The sequence below is a fragment of the Peromyscus leucopus genome, chromosome 8b, assembly GCF_004664715.2.
Source record: "Peromyscus leucopus breed LL Stock chromosome 8b, UCI_PerLeu_2.1, whole genome shotgun sequence".
Lineage (NCBI taxonomy): Eukaryota > Metazoa > Chordata > Mammalia > Rodentia > Cricetidae > Peromyscus > Peromyscus leucopus.
In genome coordinates, this window is record NC_051086.1 from 63,130,385 (window position 1) to 63,148,288 (window position 17,904).

Below are 17,904 nucleotides of genomic sequence, written 5' to 3' on the forward strand. Positions count from 1 at the left end.
GGCCAGCCTGGTCTACAGAACTAGTTCTAGGACAGCCAGGACTACACAAAGAGACCTTGTCTTGAAAAAAAAAATAATAATTTTTTTAGAGTATCTTTTGTTTTTAAGGTTTATTATTATTCTTAGTTATGTGTAGGTGTGTGTATCTGTGTGGGGGTGTGTGCATGTGAGTGCAAGGTGCCCTCAGGCATCTGATTCCCCTGGAGTTGGAGTTACAGACAATTGTAAGCCACCTGACATGGGTGCTGGGAACCATTGAGCCAACTCTCCAGCCCCTGAGTTTTTTCTTTAAGTGGGTGTGCACATGCATGTACACTTGAGTGCAAGTGCTTGCAACTTGCAGGCAGATGTGAGCACCTGACGTGGGTGCTAGGAATCCAAATTCAGGTCCTCTAGAAGAGCAGCGCATGCTCTTCACCTCTGCGATGTCTTCCTCTTTGAAAATAAAAACCAGAAGAAAAAACAAAAGCCAGGACCTCTCTGTGCAGTCCTGGAAGGCCTGGTGACTGTTCCGTGGACTAGGCTGTTAACTAGGGTGTGGGAGAAGGCAGGGTGTTCTCTGGTCATCTTGTCCCTTGCCCCCACGCCCAGGCCTGGAGTCATAAAAAGAGAACCCACACACTTTGTAGCCCAGCTCGCTGGAGTGGAAAGGGGTTAGAGCCAAAGGTAGGGGTGTGTGTCTGTGTGTCTGCCCCTGGTTCCCAATCTAAGTCCCTGTGTTCAGGCAGGAGAGCATAGAAGTTTTCCCTTTGTTTCTACTCACTGGTTTTCCTGAGAGAAATGCCTGTGTCAACCCAGCCTGTTCCTGCTCCTCACACACCCACCTCCTGTTTGCTTAGGTAGAAAAATAGGTTTGGGAGCCTGAAAACATCTGAGTATAGATAGACCTGGCTCTTGGCTCCATCCCTCACGGCTTGAGGTAGACTGTTGGATTCTCTGTCTCAGCTTCCTCAGCTTTGGCGTGAGGGCACCACAAGTGCCTGCCTCCCAGGCATGCCTGCCCGCTCACAGCAATGCCTGGTGACTGTAGGTGCTGGCAGTGAAAACCCTGCATGCTTCCCAGGTTTCTCTCGGGATCATCAGTCCCCCAACAGGGTGGCTAGCAGATATTGTCTTGATGAAACAGGAAATGGGGGGGGGGATGCCACCTCCTGAGGATCTGTGCAGGAGAAGCAACGCCCTTGCCCATTGCCTTCATTTTTAAAGAAACCAGCTTGGTCTCTGCACATCAGCCTGGAGGTCCAAGTGACTGGCGCCTGCGTGGCAATCTGTGAATGAGATGCAGAGCATATTCTGAGGTGACAGCCTTCCCTCCAGGGGCTTGGTGTGGGGCTGTGTTTGGTCCTTGCTCTCAGAGGCTGCCCGCTCTGCCTAGCTCTACACAGGCTGCAGTAGTGTACAAGGGAGAGCAGCCCTCTGTCCCTCCGCCAGACCACCCCCCAACTCAGGGGTGATCTGTCTGTGCCTGCACCTGTTCCCGGGGTAAAGGCTCACTTGGAGCAGTACTGTCTGCCCAGCAGCCCACAATCCGCCTTATTACAATGCTGCGGCTTGAGATAGCTGCAGAGGCCGCAGGAAGTCTGGAGAGGGGCCAGGCTAGAAGGTGCAGGCTGTGCCGCCACTGGCCACATTAGGCGACTGTCCTTGGTAGTCTTCCAGGGAGCCAGATGTACCTGCTTGTCCAGCTTGGCCACTTTGAGCTCTGCAGCTCCACTGAAGTGCAGCCAGACGGCCTGACTTGGCTGGTACAGTGGGTGGTGGTCAGAACAACTTCTGCCTGGCAATCAGGGTAATAACCTTGAGGTGACGGCCATGTGGTGGAGCAAGGTCCTTGTCTGCAAGGCGGGCTTGGCCGGCACATCTTTGTGTAGTTATCTGTGCCGCTGTACCAGTTATTAGCAAAGGCTCGAAGGCTCTTACAGCAACAGTGATAGGGGACACTGAGAACATATGTGTGTGTGTGTGTGTGTGTGTGTGTGTGTGTGTGTGCATGCTCGTGCACAAGTATGAATGGAGTCGTCGACCACCGTTGGTACACACAGGATAAGGAACACTGGATCCCCATCCCGCTACACTCAGGTCAGATTTGGAAACACCCTTTTCCTTTTGCATGTTGACATTTCAGATTGGTGTGTGTTGTACACTTGGCGGTGTGTGTGAAACTTAGCTGATAGCACCTTTCCGTTCTTGGGGCACTTAAATGAACAGTGCATCTAAAACTGGGGTGTCTTGGATTTAATGAAACATGGAAACTAGGTAACCTCTGGAGAACTTATATAATTTGCCCAGTTTCTGCAAAGCAGAGACAGGAGAGCCACCTGTAGTGGTAGCAGAATTGATTGAGGCACAGTGTAATGTGGTTCAAATGGGCACGCTTGCATAGGACTCACTGGCTCAGGTCCCAGTGGGCTCTGCAGCTGTGTGTCTGAGCCTCACTCAGGTTCCTCCCCGACTACATGGGACCATGAACCCCGAGTTGTAATTAAGGGGGGGTGTCATTGATCAGCTTACTCTCTTCTGCTGGGTATTGTCTACACACCCCTCTTCCCCTAGATTAAGAGAAGAATGAGAGCGGGGAGCTGTTATTGACCTCCCCAAGGTAGCAGTGGGACACTGATGTGACCAGAGCCTTTTACTAGTTAAATTAAAAATAAAGAATTGTGTGTGGGTGTTTTGCCTCCCTTGTATGTCTCTGCATTGTGTGTGCCTGCTGCCTGCAGAGGCCAGAAGAGGGCGCTGGATCCCCCAGGACTGGAGTTACAGAAGGTTTTTAGCCACCTCGTGGGTATCTGGAATTGAACCCGGGTCCTCTGGAAGATCACCAAGTGCTGTTAACTGCTGAGCCATCTCTCCAGCCCCCTTGACTAGTGTGTAATCCGTGGGCAGACCCTTCCAGTCCCTCATTTTCTCACGGTGTCTGAGCTTTTGTTTTTGCCCATGCTTCCCTTCAGCAGCTTGAAGATCTCTCCTTCCCTCTTTCCACATGGAGCGTCTTGGGAGTTTCCTGGGGAAGGGAAGGACAGGAGGATTACCCTTGGGTCTGTGCCGTCGGCTCTGCACCTTCTGCCCAAGTCCCGGTGCCACCGACACTCCTGGTTCCTGTTTGGGCAGCCTGCGTGTCTCAATTTCGGGTTTTCCTGTGCCCAGAGTTGTGCACTGCGGTGTTGGACAGTCACCAAGAGTTTGGGGACTTTTCTGAGGCCGCCTCACTGTGCTAAAATCAGACCTGATCTCAGGCCTCAGCCCTCATGGCTCTGTGATTGTGTCTGAGTTTCCCCTCTGAGTAGACGACGCGTGGTAGGTGCTTAGCAGATGGCCCTTCTCACTTGGTTGTGACGACTTTGTGCTTCCCTAAGTGACAGGGATCACAGAAGGGTGCAGACGGTGCTGTTGTATCGCATGCCCTGAGATGGATGAAGGAGCTGGGGGCAGGGAGCAGTGGTGCAGTCACCCCCGTGTGCCGAGTTACCATGGTTTAGGGAGGACTGGGCTTCAGACGCTGGCAGGATGGAGGTGGAGAGTGGGCCGAGTCTGGTAGACAATGTGGATAGCTGGGCCGGGACACTCACTGAGGTGGGAGCAGGGTTTGGGGGCAGTGGACCATGGATGGTCCCAAGACCTGTCTTCCAGGACCTCTAACATGGTCCAGTGCCCCCAAACCCTGCTGGCTAGAGACTGGCTTTAAGAGTAAGTGGCTTCAGAGCTTGTTTCCTTAGGTCTGGTCTGCTCTCAGACCCTTTCCTGTCTTCTCTTAAAGTTCCGGTAGCCATTCTCCACTTTCTGGGCAGTCAGGGATTCACAGCCCCCTCTTTCAGGTGGTAGCTATAACATCCAGGTACTGCGGAAGGTGGGCGAGATGACAGGAGCTTGGGGCATGTCAGAGGAAGAGCCCGTGGAAGGGCTTGGCTGCCGATCTGAGGAGCAAGACCGTGGTTCTATGAGCAGGTTCTTTGAAGGCTTCCAATGTGAAGGCTCCTCTGTGAACCTTCAGCCTTTTGAACCCCAGGCGATGGCTGTACTCAGACCTAATGTCCTCTTACCTGCCCCGTACTGGGCAGGAGGGCACTAGCTGAGGCCACAGGACAGGACGGTGTGGAAGGGCACTAGCAGAGGCCACAGGACAGGAAGGCCCTCAAATCAAGCCTACAGGAGGAATGCTGGGCCCCTGAGCTGATGAGGTGCAGGACAGAGCAGGGGTGGGTTCTGGATACAAGGCCCTGGCCTAGGTGTGGTGAAGGGAGGAAAGCCCAATGGGACCAGCCGTCCCTCTCGTGAGCCTGCTCCTCTGTCTGCTCCAGACAGAGCCTCCCCAGCAGCTGTGGGTGAGCACTGGCACCTCACTGGGCCGTCCATGGCCTGAGGGTTTCTGTGGCCCAGGGAGGAGGGTTGGTCCCCTTTTGGCTTCAGGTTTCAGGCTATGTGTCACTCCAGCCGGGGACACGTCCCTGCAGTGGCCTCGCTGGGAGTTCCACATCATCTCTCCTGAGACTACCCACGCAGAGGGCAGAGAGCTGGCCACTGCCTCCCAAACCTTCACCTGAAATCTGGGCTCCTCCTGTCACAGCGGTAAAATATAGAGCTCCCAAAGCCAGCCCCCAGAGTGCTGGGCCATGTGAATAATTAAGCCCTCACTTCAAACAGCCACATCTTTCAAAGCTATAATTTGTAGCCCAAAATAGCTGCCTGTTCCAGGAGCCAGGAGAGCCCTTGTGCGGGCTCCAGTGTGGTGTGCATTTGCTTTGACGATAACACGTGAGCTGTCCCGGCCCACAGTTTCTCGGGAGAGCCTGAGGCACGGTGACTGGTGGGAACAGAATCTTCCCAGGGTGCCTGGGGAATTTTCTTTTGAGAGCTTGGGGTCAGATGTAGTGGCATGCCTTTCATCTCAGCACTTGGGAGGCAGAGGCAGGCAGGTTTTTGTTAGTTCCGGGCCAGCCAAGCGTACATACACAGCAATGTCTGGTCTCAAACACAAACAAAAAAGGGAGATAGATAATTTAGATGGGTATCTGAAGTCAGGGGGTCCAGATTGAGGTGCATGTGGCCCTTACTTGGTAGATGTAGATGTAAAGAGAGAAAATAGCCATCAATTGAGGGAAGCCTGGACTGCACTTGGAGTATGGTTCTCTGTAGTGATGATGTCTCTGTACAAGCTATAGGGGAGAAAGCAAGAATTCTCTATGATGCATGGAGCAGGGTGGGCATGGGTGGTCTTATTTTCTCCAGGTGTGGCTGTGGCTCCCCAGGTCCCCTCCATGTGTGTGAGGCGATTTTCTGTGTGGGAACCCCAGGTTAACAGGAAATGCCTCCCTGGACCCTCTGCTTCTCAGTGGCTGGCATGCCTGGAATTCTTGGGGCTAGCTGCCGCTTTGGTTTCCAGATGTGGAAGCAATTTAAATTCTGTTTTCATAAACCCTGGGAGTTTGCCTCCGAAGCCCATGTGCTCATTTGAACAAATCAAGGTCGTTGATTCTGACTAGTAGGGAAGGGGTAGACCAGATATCTTCTTCGAATCCTTCTTATTAAAAATTAGTTTCACTGGAGTGCTTGGATATGAGACCCTGGGTTTGGGGACACTCACACCTCATTCAGGGCAGAGTTGTAAGTGGGTTCACCTTCTCTCCTGTGAGTTTTTCTTGGTGATGATTCAGCCTCTGCTGTCTCTTTAGTCAGCATCACTGATCCTGGACGACCGTGGGAGCAGGGAAGGAAGGCCCTCAGGAGGCTGGCATCACAGTTAAGCAGGGTGCCCACGTGTCCCCAGCGTGGTAGAGGCCCCCCTTCCTGTCGTGGCCACAACAAAGAGAAGAAATCTGCTCTGGATTTTAAGTAGCCAGAAATACTGTCTGGAGTGGAGAAACTAGAAATATCTTGCTCAATTACCAGGCCCTTCTGGCCACAGAGGTGACCGCCCCAGGATTAGAGGCTGTGAGTACAGGCCTGTGGTTCTGAGGCTGCCTGCCATTTCTGCATCTGTTAACCAGTCACTATTCACATCTGTTTTGTAACTCCAGGAGCAGGATTGTGGACAAACAGAATCACCTTTGCTCTGCACTCTGACGGCACTGGCAGGGTTTTTTGTTTGTTTGTTTTTCGTGAGACAACGTTTTTCTATATAGCCTTGGCTGTCCTGGAACTCACTCTGTAGACCAGGGTGGCCTCGAACTCAGAGATTGCTGGCCTCTGCTTCCCAATTGCTGGATTAAAGGTGTACACCACTCTTCTCAGCCTTGGCACTATCAGTTTTGAATATCTATGATTGATTATTATGTGTGTGCGCGCGCACAAGCACACGCACACACGCACCTGTGTGCATATTTCTATAGGTGTGCTCATGTGGAGAGCTGGGCAGAAACATCCACTGATTGAGGATCCCTGTAGGCTTCCCTTGAAGCAAAGAAAAGGACTATCATATCAAAGTACTTCAGGCCTAGTGGTTTAGATACTTGAAATAGATTTTCTTAGGATTCAGGAAGCTACATTTGAGACCAGGATGCCAACAGAACTGATTCTTCCAAAGTCTCTGTGCTTGTTTGTGTGGTACCACGCTCCTCCCCCTCCATTTTCATTTCTCGACAGTCTTCCCTCCTGGTTGTTTTGAGTTGTTTTTTTTTATTTATTTGTTTTGTTTAAAGTAGGGTCTCATGTAGCCCGGGCTGGCCTCAAACTTGCTGTGTCATTTTCGTGGACGGCTTTGAATTCCTGGCACTCCTGCCTCTGTCTCCAGAGTGCTGGGACTAAAGGTGTGTGTGTGTGTGTGTGTGTGTGTGTGTGTGTGTGTGTGTGCGCGCGCGCGCACGCGCGTGCATGCGCACCACCACACCCAGCTGGCCCACAGGTATGGATCGCCATGTTCATAGGACACCAGCTATGTTGGAGTAGAGCCCACCCTGAGAACCTTATTTGAGTTTAGCTGCTTCCTGTACAGACCCCAGCAACACCGGAAACATACTCTGAGGTGCCCAGTGTTGAGTTTTCCACAGAAATTGATAGAGGTAGCTGAAGAGGGCTTTGGGAGTCTCCCCCGCCCCCAGAGAGAAGAGGAAGTGAGGGCGAAGGGAGCCTGAGACCGCAGGAGAGCCTCAGTGGAGGGAGCTATCCCCCCTCCCAGGGAGGGGCCCGCTGGGGATGGCTCTGGATCAAATGCTCCATTTGGAATTGGTGGCAGGAATGACCATTAGAGTCACCTCAGCTATCATTGCCTCTTTGTCTGTCATCAGTTAGTCTTGCAGGTATTTGGTCCTCCGGGCCTGGTGTTTCTGGCATTCTGACCCTGGGGTGGCTTTGCTTATTTATGTCACTTTTACTTTATTTGGTGTTTTTTGTTTTTTTTTTTTTGTTTTTTTTTTGTTTTTGTTTTTGTTTTTGTTTTTGTTTTTGTTTTTTTGAGACAGGGTTTCCCTGTGTAGCCTTGGATCTCGCTCTGTAGACCAGGCTGACCTCGAACTCACAGAGATCCACCTGCCGGTGCCTCCTGAGTGCTGGGACTAAAGGCGTGCGCCACTACGCCCAGCTGCTTATATCACTTTTAAATGGTGCACAGTTCTGCTTTTCCATAATCAGTTGAGCACATTGAGGGCAAGCTGTCTTCCTGTTTCCTGTCAACTTGAGCTGTTGTGGCTGCTGTCTGGTTGATGCAGAGACTGAACTGAATGTGGGGACCTGCGTAGGGTGAGAACAAGTGTTCCACCACTGAGCTGCATCCCCAGCCCTCCTTAAGCTTGCTTCCAACACACCCTAAAAAGGAATGTCCTACACGGTGGTGGTGCAGCCGCCACTGTCTACCCTGGAAAGCTGTTGACGGTAGGGCCTGGTCACGTTTTCAGCTCTTGGCTCAGCTCTGGGAGGGTTATAGTATATCCCTCCCTATCCCTATCCCTATGGCTCGCCAATACGTTGTTAGAAATGCTTTCATTAACCTCTCTCAACTTGGAAATGCACATTTCCAGACCTCCTAACCAGAGACAGACCCCATCTGAGTTTAATGCCCCACTGTGTGACTTGATGCGACCCTGGCTGGTTCCATGGCATTCCCTTTATTTGATTTTAGGTAGGGTTTCACTCTAGCCCAGGCTGACCTGGAACTGTGTCCGTAGCCCAGGCTGGTCCCGGCCTCACAGTGCTCCCCTTCCCTTAGTCTCCTGAGTGCTGGGAATGCAGGTGTGTGCCTCGGCCTTTTCTTTCTGTGGTCCACCAGGCAGTTGTGTCATAGAAGGGACTATGTTAGTTTGGTTTGGGTCCGTTTTTCCTTAGTTGACATGTAATTTGTGCTATGTTCCTTCCCATTGAGTGAATTAGATGCTAGGGGTTGAATAGATGTTAGCCATTTTATTAACTGTTTTGCTGAGACCCTCATGCTGTGGGGTGTCTGCTTACCTACATGAGTGTTCATCTCTTCCCATTGCTGATGCTGTTTGATTTCTGTGTTAAAGGAACAGTCACCTGCTTTCCTGTGATCTGCAGTGGGGAGTGGGATGCTCTGATTCCCATCAGCCTCTGATCTGTTGGCTTTGTTTTTCCGGCAGTCGCTGGGAAGTGTGCTGTGTGAGACCCGATAGATTGGTGTTCTCATCTTCTGTCTTCCCTCTAGTCCTCCATTATTTGTTCTGTCCATGCCGAGGGAGAAAACGTCAAATCTCCAGCTCTCAGCTCTGTGAAGTTTTGCTGTGTGTATTTTGAAACCACTAAGAGATGCATAAATATATATGTGGGAGGGTTACATCTTGGTAAATGGATCCCACATCATTTTTAAGTGCCTCCTACCTCTTGAGGTCCTTCTGAGATTAGCGTGGCCCTGCCAGCTTCCCTGGTTGGTGTGGTGGCGAGGGGCACGGCGCTGTTGGTGACGGGGTGCCTGCTTGCCTACACGAGGCCCTCCTGAGTTCTGCTGCACCAGAAGGGAAAGAGAACGCCAGAGCAGCAGCCACTTCCTTGGCAGTGCCAGAGGTGCCCTGGCCAAGGATGCGGGCAAAGACACTGGACTCTCCGGTCACAGGTTTGGCTGGCATTGGTTTCCAGCTCAGGCACTGGCTGGGCCAGACTACACAGCCTTCTAGGTAGTGGGACATACTTGTCAGCCCGACGATACATACCCCTGGCCAGAGCTGCACCGCCTGGGCCTACCTCAGACCCTCCTTGATGCTGCCCCTTCCTCCGGCCCTTCTGTAATGACTTGGCTCTTTTTTTTTTTTTTTTTTTTTTTTTTTTTTGCTTTTTCGAGACAGGGTTTCTCTGTGTAGCTTTGCGCCTTTCCTGGAACTCACTCTGTAGCCCAGGCTGGCCTCGAACTCACAGAGATCCGCCTGGCTCTGCCTCCCGAGTGCTGGGATTAAAGGTGTGCGGCACCACCGCCCGGCGACTTGGCTCTTAGGTCCCTTAGCACTGCTCATGCCTCTGTTCCTGTGGGGAATTTGCCCGTCTCTGGGCTGCTTTGGGCTATTTGCTGTCTCTAAGTTTTTCTGAGAGCTACAGCATGTTTCCCTTCCTAAGTCCTCTGCCATTTCCTGCCAGCAGGTGAGAGTTGAGTGTGGTATGGAATTGGGGAGGAAGGCCGTTGAAGTCGGGCTGGAAGACTATGTGGGCTTCCACATTTGTGGCTGTGGCTTGGGCAGTGGCTGGCTAGTTCTGAGTGCTTGTGCTGTGTTTAAATAGCACTGGAGGCTGGAGAAACCCTGGCATGACATTCTCTTCTGATGTCACTCAGCACCAGGCAGAGGTCCCACATAGAGCCTGCCTGAGCAGCCCTGTCTCCCCTTCCATACATGAAACCAATGAGGAGATGCCCACTGTTGCTGCCTTACCTGGTCCTGGGACTGCAGATCCCAGTGAGGTTGACGGCAACACTGGAATCACTGCACTGAGACAAACTCCTGGGGGCTCCTGCTGAGCTAAGATGAGACCCTCTACCTTCTCTTGGGGTTCAGGAGCAGACATGGACCCAGGGCCCAACCCCTGCCTTGGCTGCCCGCCCTTGGAGTGGTGGGTAGTGTCTGGGAAGGAACCTGGCGGTATGGTCTGTTGTCTGACCTACCTCTGGTGCATGAGGGCAGGAAGCTACAGAGCTTTGATCTCACAGGATCAGGCCACTCTCAGAGCAGCAGAGATGGCTTAGTGATCAGCTCTCCCGGGAGGTCCCTTGGCCTTGGAGGCAGGTCAGGGTTCTGGTCTGCTGTGTAGATGCCAACCCCAACTCCTCGGTCCCACCTCTGGCCTTTGATTGGCACTAGGTAGCCCTTTGGGGGGGGGGGCAAGCTTCTCATCACCACTGATGAGCATCTGGTCACTGTGGATAGCAGGACTGGCGGCCACGGCGGAAGTAAGTTACAGTCAGGATGCTTCCCAGCACCATTGCCGCCGTGTTTATGTGAGGAGACCAGCCAAGCCGTGGTGGGCTCTGAGGGTCTGTGTCCTTCTAGGCAGTCTCGTCTCACCCAGAGGAAAACCCCATTCTGACCCTGGCCTGTCCCATGTCTCCAGGCTGTTAGGTGGCCAGATACACAAAAGATTCCATTGCTGGCCTGGCCCAACAGCCATCATACTTCTCCTCAGTGTCAGGCTTGGCCTGTGCCTACCTACAACCTCTTCTCTGCAGTGGGGGGTCCACGTGTACCCACGGGTGCCTGGTTTCAAGGGAAGCTGAGATGTGCCCGCCCAGGCTATTTTTACCCAGCTCTGTCCCCACAGAGCTTTGCTTTGGCTCCAAGTCACCGCCTGCGGAGCGGAGCCCGTTGCCAGGGCTGGGGGTGGATGAGCCCGCGCCTCAGGGCCTCCTGGACTCCCTTCCCTAGGCGGCATCTCATCTCAACACTTATTACAGGGTGTGACTAATGTGCACACAGACCTGCCAAGACAGTGGGCAAGAGAGGGCCCTGGTGCAGGGAGGAGGAGTGGCCTGGCCTCCCCGGGGTTGGAGAGCATTCAAGACGCCCAGGTGTACCCCTGTGTGTCGTCCTTGAACACATTGATGACAGTAGCAGCTCACATTTATCAAGCCCTTCCCTTCCCGTACATTCTAAGACTGATTGCTTAGAACACTTACCAATTCACTCAGTTCTTATTGTGGTTAGCTCAGCTGCATACATGGGGAAACCAAGGCACTGGGTACTTCAGTAACCTAAAGGCCTCGGTGCTCATATGTGGTGGCGTCTGACTTGAACCCACTCCACATCATGTCCTCCACACCCGCCATCTATCTCTCTGCTGTGTTTCCAGCATCCTTAAGAGGTGAGGTGCTGTCCTAGAGTAAATTCTCTGTGCCAGGCCTGCCACAGGTGCTCAGCAGGGATGCTTTTAGATGAGGCTGCCTCATCCAGTAGTCACCGTCCCAGGCAGGGACCACCCCAGAATCGGCATGAGGCCTTAGGTGCTCTTTTGTTGGTGATCATCAGGTTCCATGACACAAAGCAGTTTGATTCAAGAAGTGCTCACTCGCCGGGTGGGCGGTGGTGCACGCCTTTAATCCCAGCACTTGGGAGGCAGAGGCAGGCGGATCTCAGTGGGTTTGAGGCCAGCCTGGTCTACAGAGTAAGTTCCAGCACAGCCATCTCTCCAGCTGTCTCAAATAAAGAAGTGCTCACTGGTCACCTGCCCTGTGCCTCTGCAGTGCTGGCTGCTGGGTGCAGACGTAGACCTCCCCGTGGCCACACCTCCAGTCTCTTTGCTCTTTGGGGGAACGGAAATACGTAGTCACTCTGTACAGTCGGTGTTCTCTGTACATCGCCTGCCAGGAAACTCAGGGTACGTAACCTTGAGTCTGCTCCCCAGCCTCTCGACTCCCCACACCAGACCAAATGAAGCTGTTTAGTTTGGGTCCTGACACCTCCTGGCTACCCCGCAGGGACAGTGAGCCTTTGTGAGCCTCTGTGAGCCTCTCTGAGGCTTGGACGCTCCCTCCCTCCCCACGTGTATTGATACTTGGTCTTTTCAGCAGCCCTTGAATTCAGCCCTTTCCAACTCCCTACAGAGGAAGGGGTGGCTGTGGGGCCTGCTGACGGGTGAGCACAACTCTTGAGACTGAAGAGAGGCTCCACGGGCAGGCTGTGTGCCTGCTGGCAGCCTCTTCCAGCTGAGGACAAAGTGGAGAAGTGGAGGTGGGGACACCCCGGGGATGCAGCCGGCTGGGTCCTATTTCCCTAGGCTTGGACTCAGTACCCAGACTCCAGCAACCCCTGTCCTTGGATTAGTCTCTCGGCCCAACCATGAATATCTGTCAGGATCTTGCTAGCTGACCAGCCAAGGATCCAGGGCGGGTGGGACGATCTAGGCTCTGAACACACAGCCAGGCCTGACTTTAGGCTGCCACAGCTGCTGACTGGTGCTTATATAAATTGCCATGCAGTCTCTAGGGCAGAAATGACAGTCCCTGTTCTCTAAGGGAAATTCCAGGGGCTCAGAGAGATGGCCCAGGCTCCAGAGCTGTGCCCTCCACCGGTCCCAGCCACACAGGTTCCCCAGGGCTTACACAGCGGCGTACTGCATGAACTTGACCTCCCACCACCCCTGTGACCTCAAGGCTGGGAAAGAAGGTGTCCCTGAGATAGTTTTGATTGACACAGGCACGCCATGGTGTCTAATGGGGGTGTTGTCCCTGTGGCCTAGGACAAGAGCTCTGCTTAGGGTCACCTCTTTGTCCTCAGGGACAGAGCCCTAGGGAGCTAGATTGGGCCAGACAGAGCCACACTGCCTCCTGAGGACTCTGCCCTTCTTGAAGCTTCCTAAAGACCAGACATAGCCTTTCTATACAGACTCTGAGGAGGCCTCCATAGCCCCAGGCGTGGACTTGTACTGGATGCCAAGGCCACTGCGTGATGACTGGATGCTCCTGTGTAGTCACGCCTTCCTCCCCCTCCCCCCCCCATTGGTGATCAGGGCAAGAAAGGAGAGTTCTGGGCACTAGAGTCTCGGAAGCTTACTCTGGGCAGTGACATTTCTCATTGGAAACTCAGTCTCCTGGGACATCCATTCCCTGCCCTGCCAGCCCTCTGGGCGGGTCCTGGGCACCCTGAGAGATGCAGGGTGTAGGTGTATTCTTTCTGGGTCTCCAACCAGCGTGCTGATCAGGTGGGCTGATGACAGTTGTCTCCCATCTCCCCACGTATAGCACTTTTGGGGGAGCCTCTGACCACAGGGCGGGGTGGGGCGGGGCGGGATGGAGGCCCGCATCTTGCATCAGCCTGAGTAGAATCTACATGGCATCCCCAGGCAATTCATCCTCAGCTCCTACATGGTCCCCAAAGCTCTCCAGTGCACAGCAAGGCGGTTCTCTTCTGGGTCCCGGCCTGAGTAGGCATAGCTGGAGGGTGGCTCAGAGCTTCTGCAAGCCCACACCCCCAGTCAGCCGAGAACCCTGTCAGGGTGAGGACATTCCTAGGAGAAGCTTCCCTTTGCTCTGCATCATAAAGGAGCGTAGCTGGCCCAGGAGAGGGTCCTGTGTGACTTGTTGTCCCTGCCTGAGCAGAGGGGCACAGGTTGGGGGTCAGAGGCCTCTCTGTGCCTCCCAGAACTGCTTCCCCTTCTGAGGTGTTTGGGGAGGGAGCTGCTGACCCAGCACTTCCTGACCCGGCTCTGGGGCCTGGACTGCAGGGTGAGCCGGGCTGCGTGGGGACAGACGCCGCGTGGGGACAGACGCGGGCCAGTCCCGTCCTGCTCACTTTCTTCTTGCTGTCTTTCTATTACTTTAATTTGGGGGGAAGCTGCAGGAATCGGTTTTGAAGTTATAATTAAAATTTCCACTTGCCTTAGGCAGACAATTGTGGGTTGAATGAAAAGGTGTTAATAGAGAAGTTAATTTTAAAATAAAACGCTGTTGAGCAAGTGTGTGGGCATACACCTGCGGACGGCGCTAGGAGGCACATGGCGCTCCAGACTTGGCGCAGCAGAGTCTGGCTTCGGATCTTAGCAGAGCCCTTTGTGAGCCCGGCGGCTTCAGCATCCCCTGGCCTGCTTTGAACCTCATCTCTCTCCGGCATTAGATGTGACAGGAATGGGCATCTGTGCCCTGTACACCTCATGGCACTCTCACGGGCTGCTGTGAGAGATGGACAGAGCTCGGTGAAAGATGACGGGGGGGGGGCTGGGGGGGCAGGCAGATGTGTGCTCTGCTCAAAAGTCTGCCTAGGAGGAGGGATGTCTAGGGCCTTTCTCTGTCCTGTGATGGAGATAGTCCCCTTGAGACCCTTTTCCCTACCCTGTCAGGAGCTTGTGTGGTTCTCGGGGTGCTGGGTGAGCACTGGTGTCCTGTGGGCTCTGTTTTAGTGAGACAGGGCACCCTGACTCCCAGGTAAGGCCTGTCAGCTAGAAAGGGTGAAAGGAGGTGAGGTCCTGGGACGAGGTGAAGGTCAGCGGCAGCTCGCGCCTGTAGCCAGACAAGCGTATGGCGGCACTCCTGGCAGCTTGTCCCGTGCTCACCTTGCCTGCCTGTCAGGTGAAGTTTGCAGGTTGTCACAGTGGGGAAAGGCATAGAGTACTCACACTGCTCCCTTGAGGGATGGGCCACCTCCTCACTTACCCCCGTGGGTGTCTGTGCTAAGCAGCGTCTCCCGTGGGGTGGCAGGGTGCACGTGGAATGTTGCATCAGGAGGGGGCATTATCACTAGCATCTAGTCCCTAGAGAGTGACTCACCACCTTGTCGCATCCAAATCTGAAAACCAGTAAGTGTGAAGATAGCAGTGATAAAGGAAACGGAGTACATGGCAGCCAGAAGCAGCCAGGGCCCTCTGCCCATCCTACCAGACAGAGAACTCTGGTGGTTACTCTTTGAACTCCCATTTCCCCATCAGTAAAATGGGAGGAAAGACAGCCGTCCTGGAGAGTTGTCCCCAAACAAAAGTAGGACATTGCAAACTCTACCGGTCTCTGGTATACCTGAGGCTGCTCTATTGCATTGGTCTCCGCTGTTTGGGGGTGAGCTTTGTGCGTGCTGAGAGAGAGGTTTGATGAGTTAGGAGCCCTGTGTGATGGAATAGTAATGCGTTGGTGCGGAAGACCCCGTGAACACTGGGATGACTCTGATTGTTCATCCCTTGACCTCTGCCCGTGGGACTGCCTGGTGCTGACTTCATTGGTCCGTCTGTGTCAGCTGAGTTTTGGCACAAGTAGGAACCAACTTTGTTAATCACCCTCTCTTCATAGCCCCCAGGTCTCCTCAGGGCATAGGCTCAGCCTGTCTCCAAGTAGCTTCCTCTGGTATCTTGGAACCTTTTCTTGTGGACATTCTTCAAGGCTTTCATGGCTATGCTTCTGGCCCCCTGGCAGCCCTGGGATATGAGGGAAACATTTTTTTAAATCATTTTTTTTTTATTTATTATGTACACAGTGTTCTGCCTGCATGTATGTCTGCACACCAGAAGAAGGCACTAGATCTCATTATAGATGGTTGTGAGCTATCATGTGGTTGCTGGGAATTGAACTCAGAACTTCTGAAAAAGCAGCCAGTGCTCTTAACCTCTGAGCCATCTCTCCAGCCCAGGAAACATTTTTAGTAGAGTTCTCTGGCAGCCCTAGACATGGATCATACCCTAGGACATGTAGAAGCAGAGCCGTTGGGAGTGCCCACCTCCTCAAAAGCCAGGAAGTGGTTTCCTGAGCCTACTCCTCCAGTTAAGGTAAATAAGCTAAGCCTGAACTCTTGTATAAGATGTTGTCGGCAAGGGGCACAGACAAATCTTGTTGTACACCAACAGCATATAAGGTGTAGTCTGGGCATTGGACTGTCTGTCTCAAGCCCAGACGTGAGAGATCCTGGCTGGTGTTGTGTGACAGACTTCTGTCTATTTACTCTAGATAGGACGCCCACGACAGGCCAGAGCATGGACACAGATACCAACAAAGGCCATCTCCTGAACCGATGGGTTTTATTGGGGTTTCTTACAGAAATATCACCACAAGTCTACCCCCCAAATCTGGGACCCTGGAGCACACTGCACAGCCCACAGGCAGCCCAGGAGGTTGGACAGCGGCCTTTCCAGGCAGGTCCATGGTCTCTTAGAGGCTGCTTAACTGGTCTGTTCGTGTTTGAGCTTGGCTTGTCTGAGAGTGACTCTCAGCCGGTTGTCTTGGGAGGGAGGGGCCTAGAGAATCTGGTCGGTTTCAGGGAGTTCCTGAAACTGTTTTGAGTTGTTTACTTTCTGGCCTAAAGAGGTTACCTGGGAGATGGAGTGTTTCAATTTTGAGGAAACTGCTATACAACTGCTGACAACATGGCTTATGTCAAAAAAATAATAATTCTTATTTTCTTTCTTGTGAGACAGGATATCACTGCAGAGTCCTGTCTGGTCTAGAACTCACTATGTAAATTGTGCTGACTTCAAACTTGCAGCAATCCTTCTGAGTGCTGGGAGTGCCTACTGTGTGCCACGGGCAAGCAGGAAATACTCAGTGGACACAAAGGTCCTATAAGGGCCCATTGCCATTCTTTGGTTTATTTTTTGAGACAGGGCCTCACTGTACGTGTTAAACCTCTGAGGGGGGAAGGTCTCCCCAGTGGAAGTGTTATAGCTCTGAAGGGAAAGGTTTCCTGGCAATCGGGAGCCAAGGAATACCACAAAGTCACACGGCCCAACAAGCCTCAGGCAAGAGATTTATTGGGAAAGACAGTGGCTGCCTCTGTTCAGGGGAGAAGCAGCAGAGAAGCAGGCTTATACAGGGTTTCTTGGGGCCGGAGTTTTCCAGGGTGGGGAGCTCAGGGATGGGTGGGATTTCAAACCCAAAAGTGAGCTCAGACTTTTTACTCTACACTCACTGTGTAACTTTGGCCGGCCTGCAACTCCCTCTGTAGAGCAGGCTGACCTCACACTCACAGAGATCAGATCTTTCTGACCTGGGATTGAAGGCGTGCACCATCAGGCCTGGCCCATGGCTGCTCTTCAGAAGAGGGCGCTGAGGTTCTAGGGCGGTGCAGGGTCTTGGAGAGTGCACCCTAGCTGCAGATTTCCCTGCACCATCTTGCCTCAGGTTCCTCCTGTGAGGTCAGGGTTGCCCCTGTCAGCTAACTAGGGTGGGTCCACCCTCAGTGCAGATCACCATGTCACCTGACTAGGGTGGGTCCACCCTCAGTGCAGATCACCAGAAGCCTTCACAAAGGTGTGTGGCTTCCTGTGCAGACTGTGATGAGGGCCCCAACATTGCCACTGGTCCTAAAAAGGTAGTTGTCCTGGGTGTGGCTCTTCTCAGGATGGCTCTACCTGGGAGACAAGCTCCTCACTGGGCCCTCATGAGTCAGCTACCATGAGAGGCCCTCACGGCTAACCAGACAGACATCCTCATATCCGGAGTCTCTAATTCTTGGCCATCCCGAACCCCAGTGCCTGCAGATATCCTTATCGACTGATGAGTGCTGAGTTCCAAGGAGCCCACCTCACTCATTCTGTCCTTCTGTCTTTGCCAGGGCAGCGACATCTCTAGCTCTACCTTTGCTGATGGCGAGCTCCTCCCCAGGGAACCCGGCTTCTTCCAGGAAGAGGAGGAGGAAGCAATGGCACTGGCCTTGCCTGAGGGACCCCAGGAGTTAGAAATGGACAGCCCCATGGAGAGCAGCCAGGGCCCGGAGGGCTCTGTCCGGAGTCCTGACGAGGAGAAGGAGCCTGAACTGGGGGGCCTGTTCCTGCAAGAGGACAAGTGAGTGAGCAGAGTCGGCATGTGGCCCCAGGGCCAGGATCAGCACCCGAGATGTTACCTCCCCAGGTTTCTGGATAGTAGGGATGATTCTGGAATTTCAGGCCACTGTGCAAAAGTCAGCTTTCTTTGGTGGGGTCTGGGAGATTGTTAACAGTGTTTCAGCATGTATCCCTGACTAACCTAGAACTTGCTATGTAGACCAACCTGGCCTTGAACTCACAGAGATATGCCTGCCTCTGTCTCCTGGAATTAAAGGCGTGCACCAACATTTGTGGCTTTCAGAACTCTAC

General features: G+C 53.2%; 1 protein-coding gene across 4 annotated transcripts in view; it reads left to right on the forward strand.

Annotated features, from left to right (window-relative positions):
• Nucleotides 1-17,904, forward strand: part of Rab11fip4 (RAB11 family interacting protein 4) — a 112,433-nt gene that overhangs the window by 78,450 nt on the left and 16,079 nt on the right. For all 4 annotated transcript variants that reach the window (XM_028866938.2, XM_028866939.2, XM_028866940.2 and 1 more), the window contains one exon: nucleotides 17,385-17,614. In XM_028866938.2, the coding sequence (XP_028722771.1) occupies nucleotides 17,385-17,614 (230 nt within the window). The remainder of the gene's footprint in view (nucleotides 1-17,384; nucleotides 17,615-17,904) is intronic.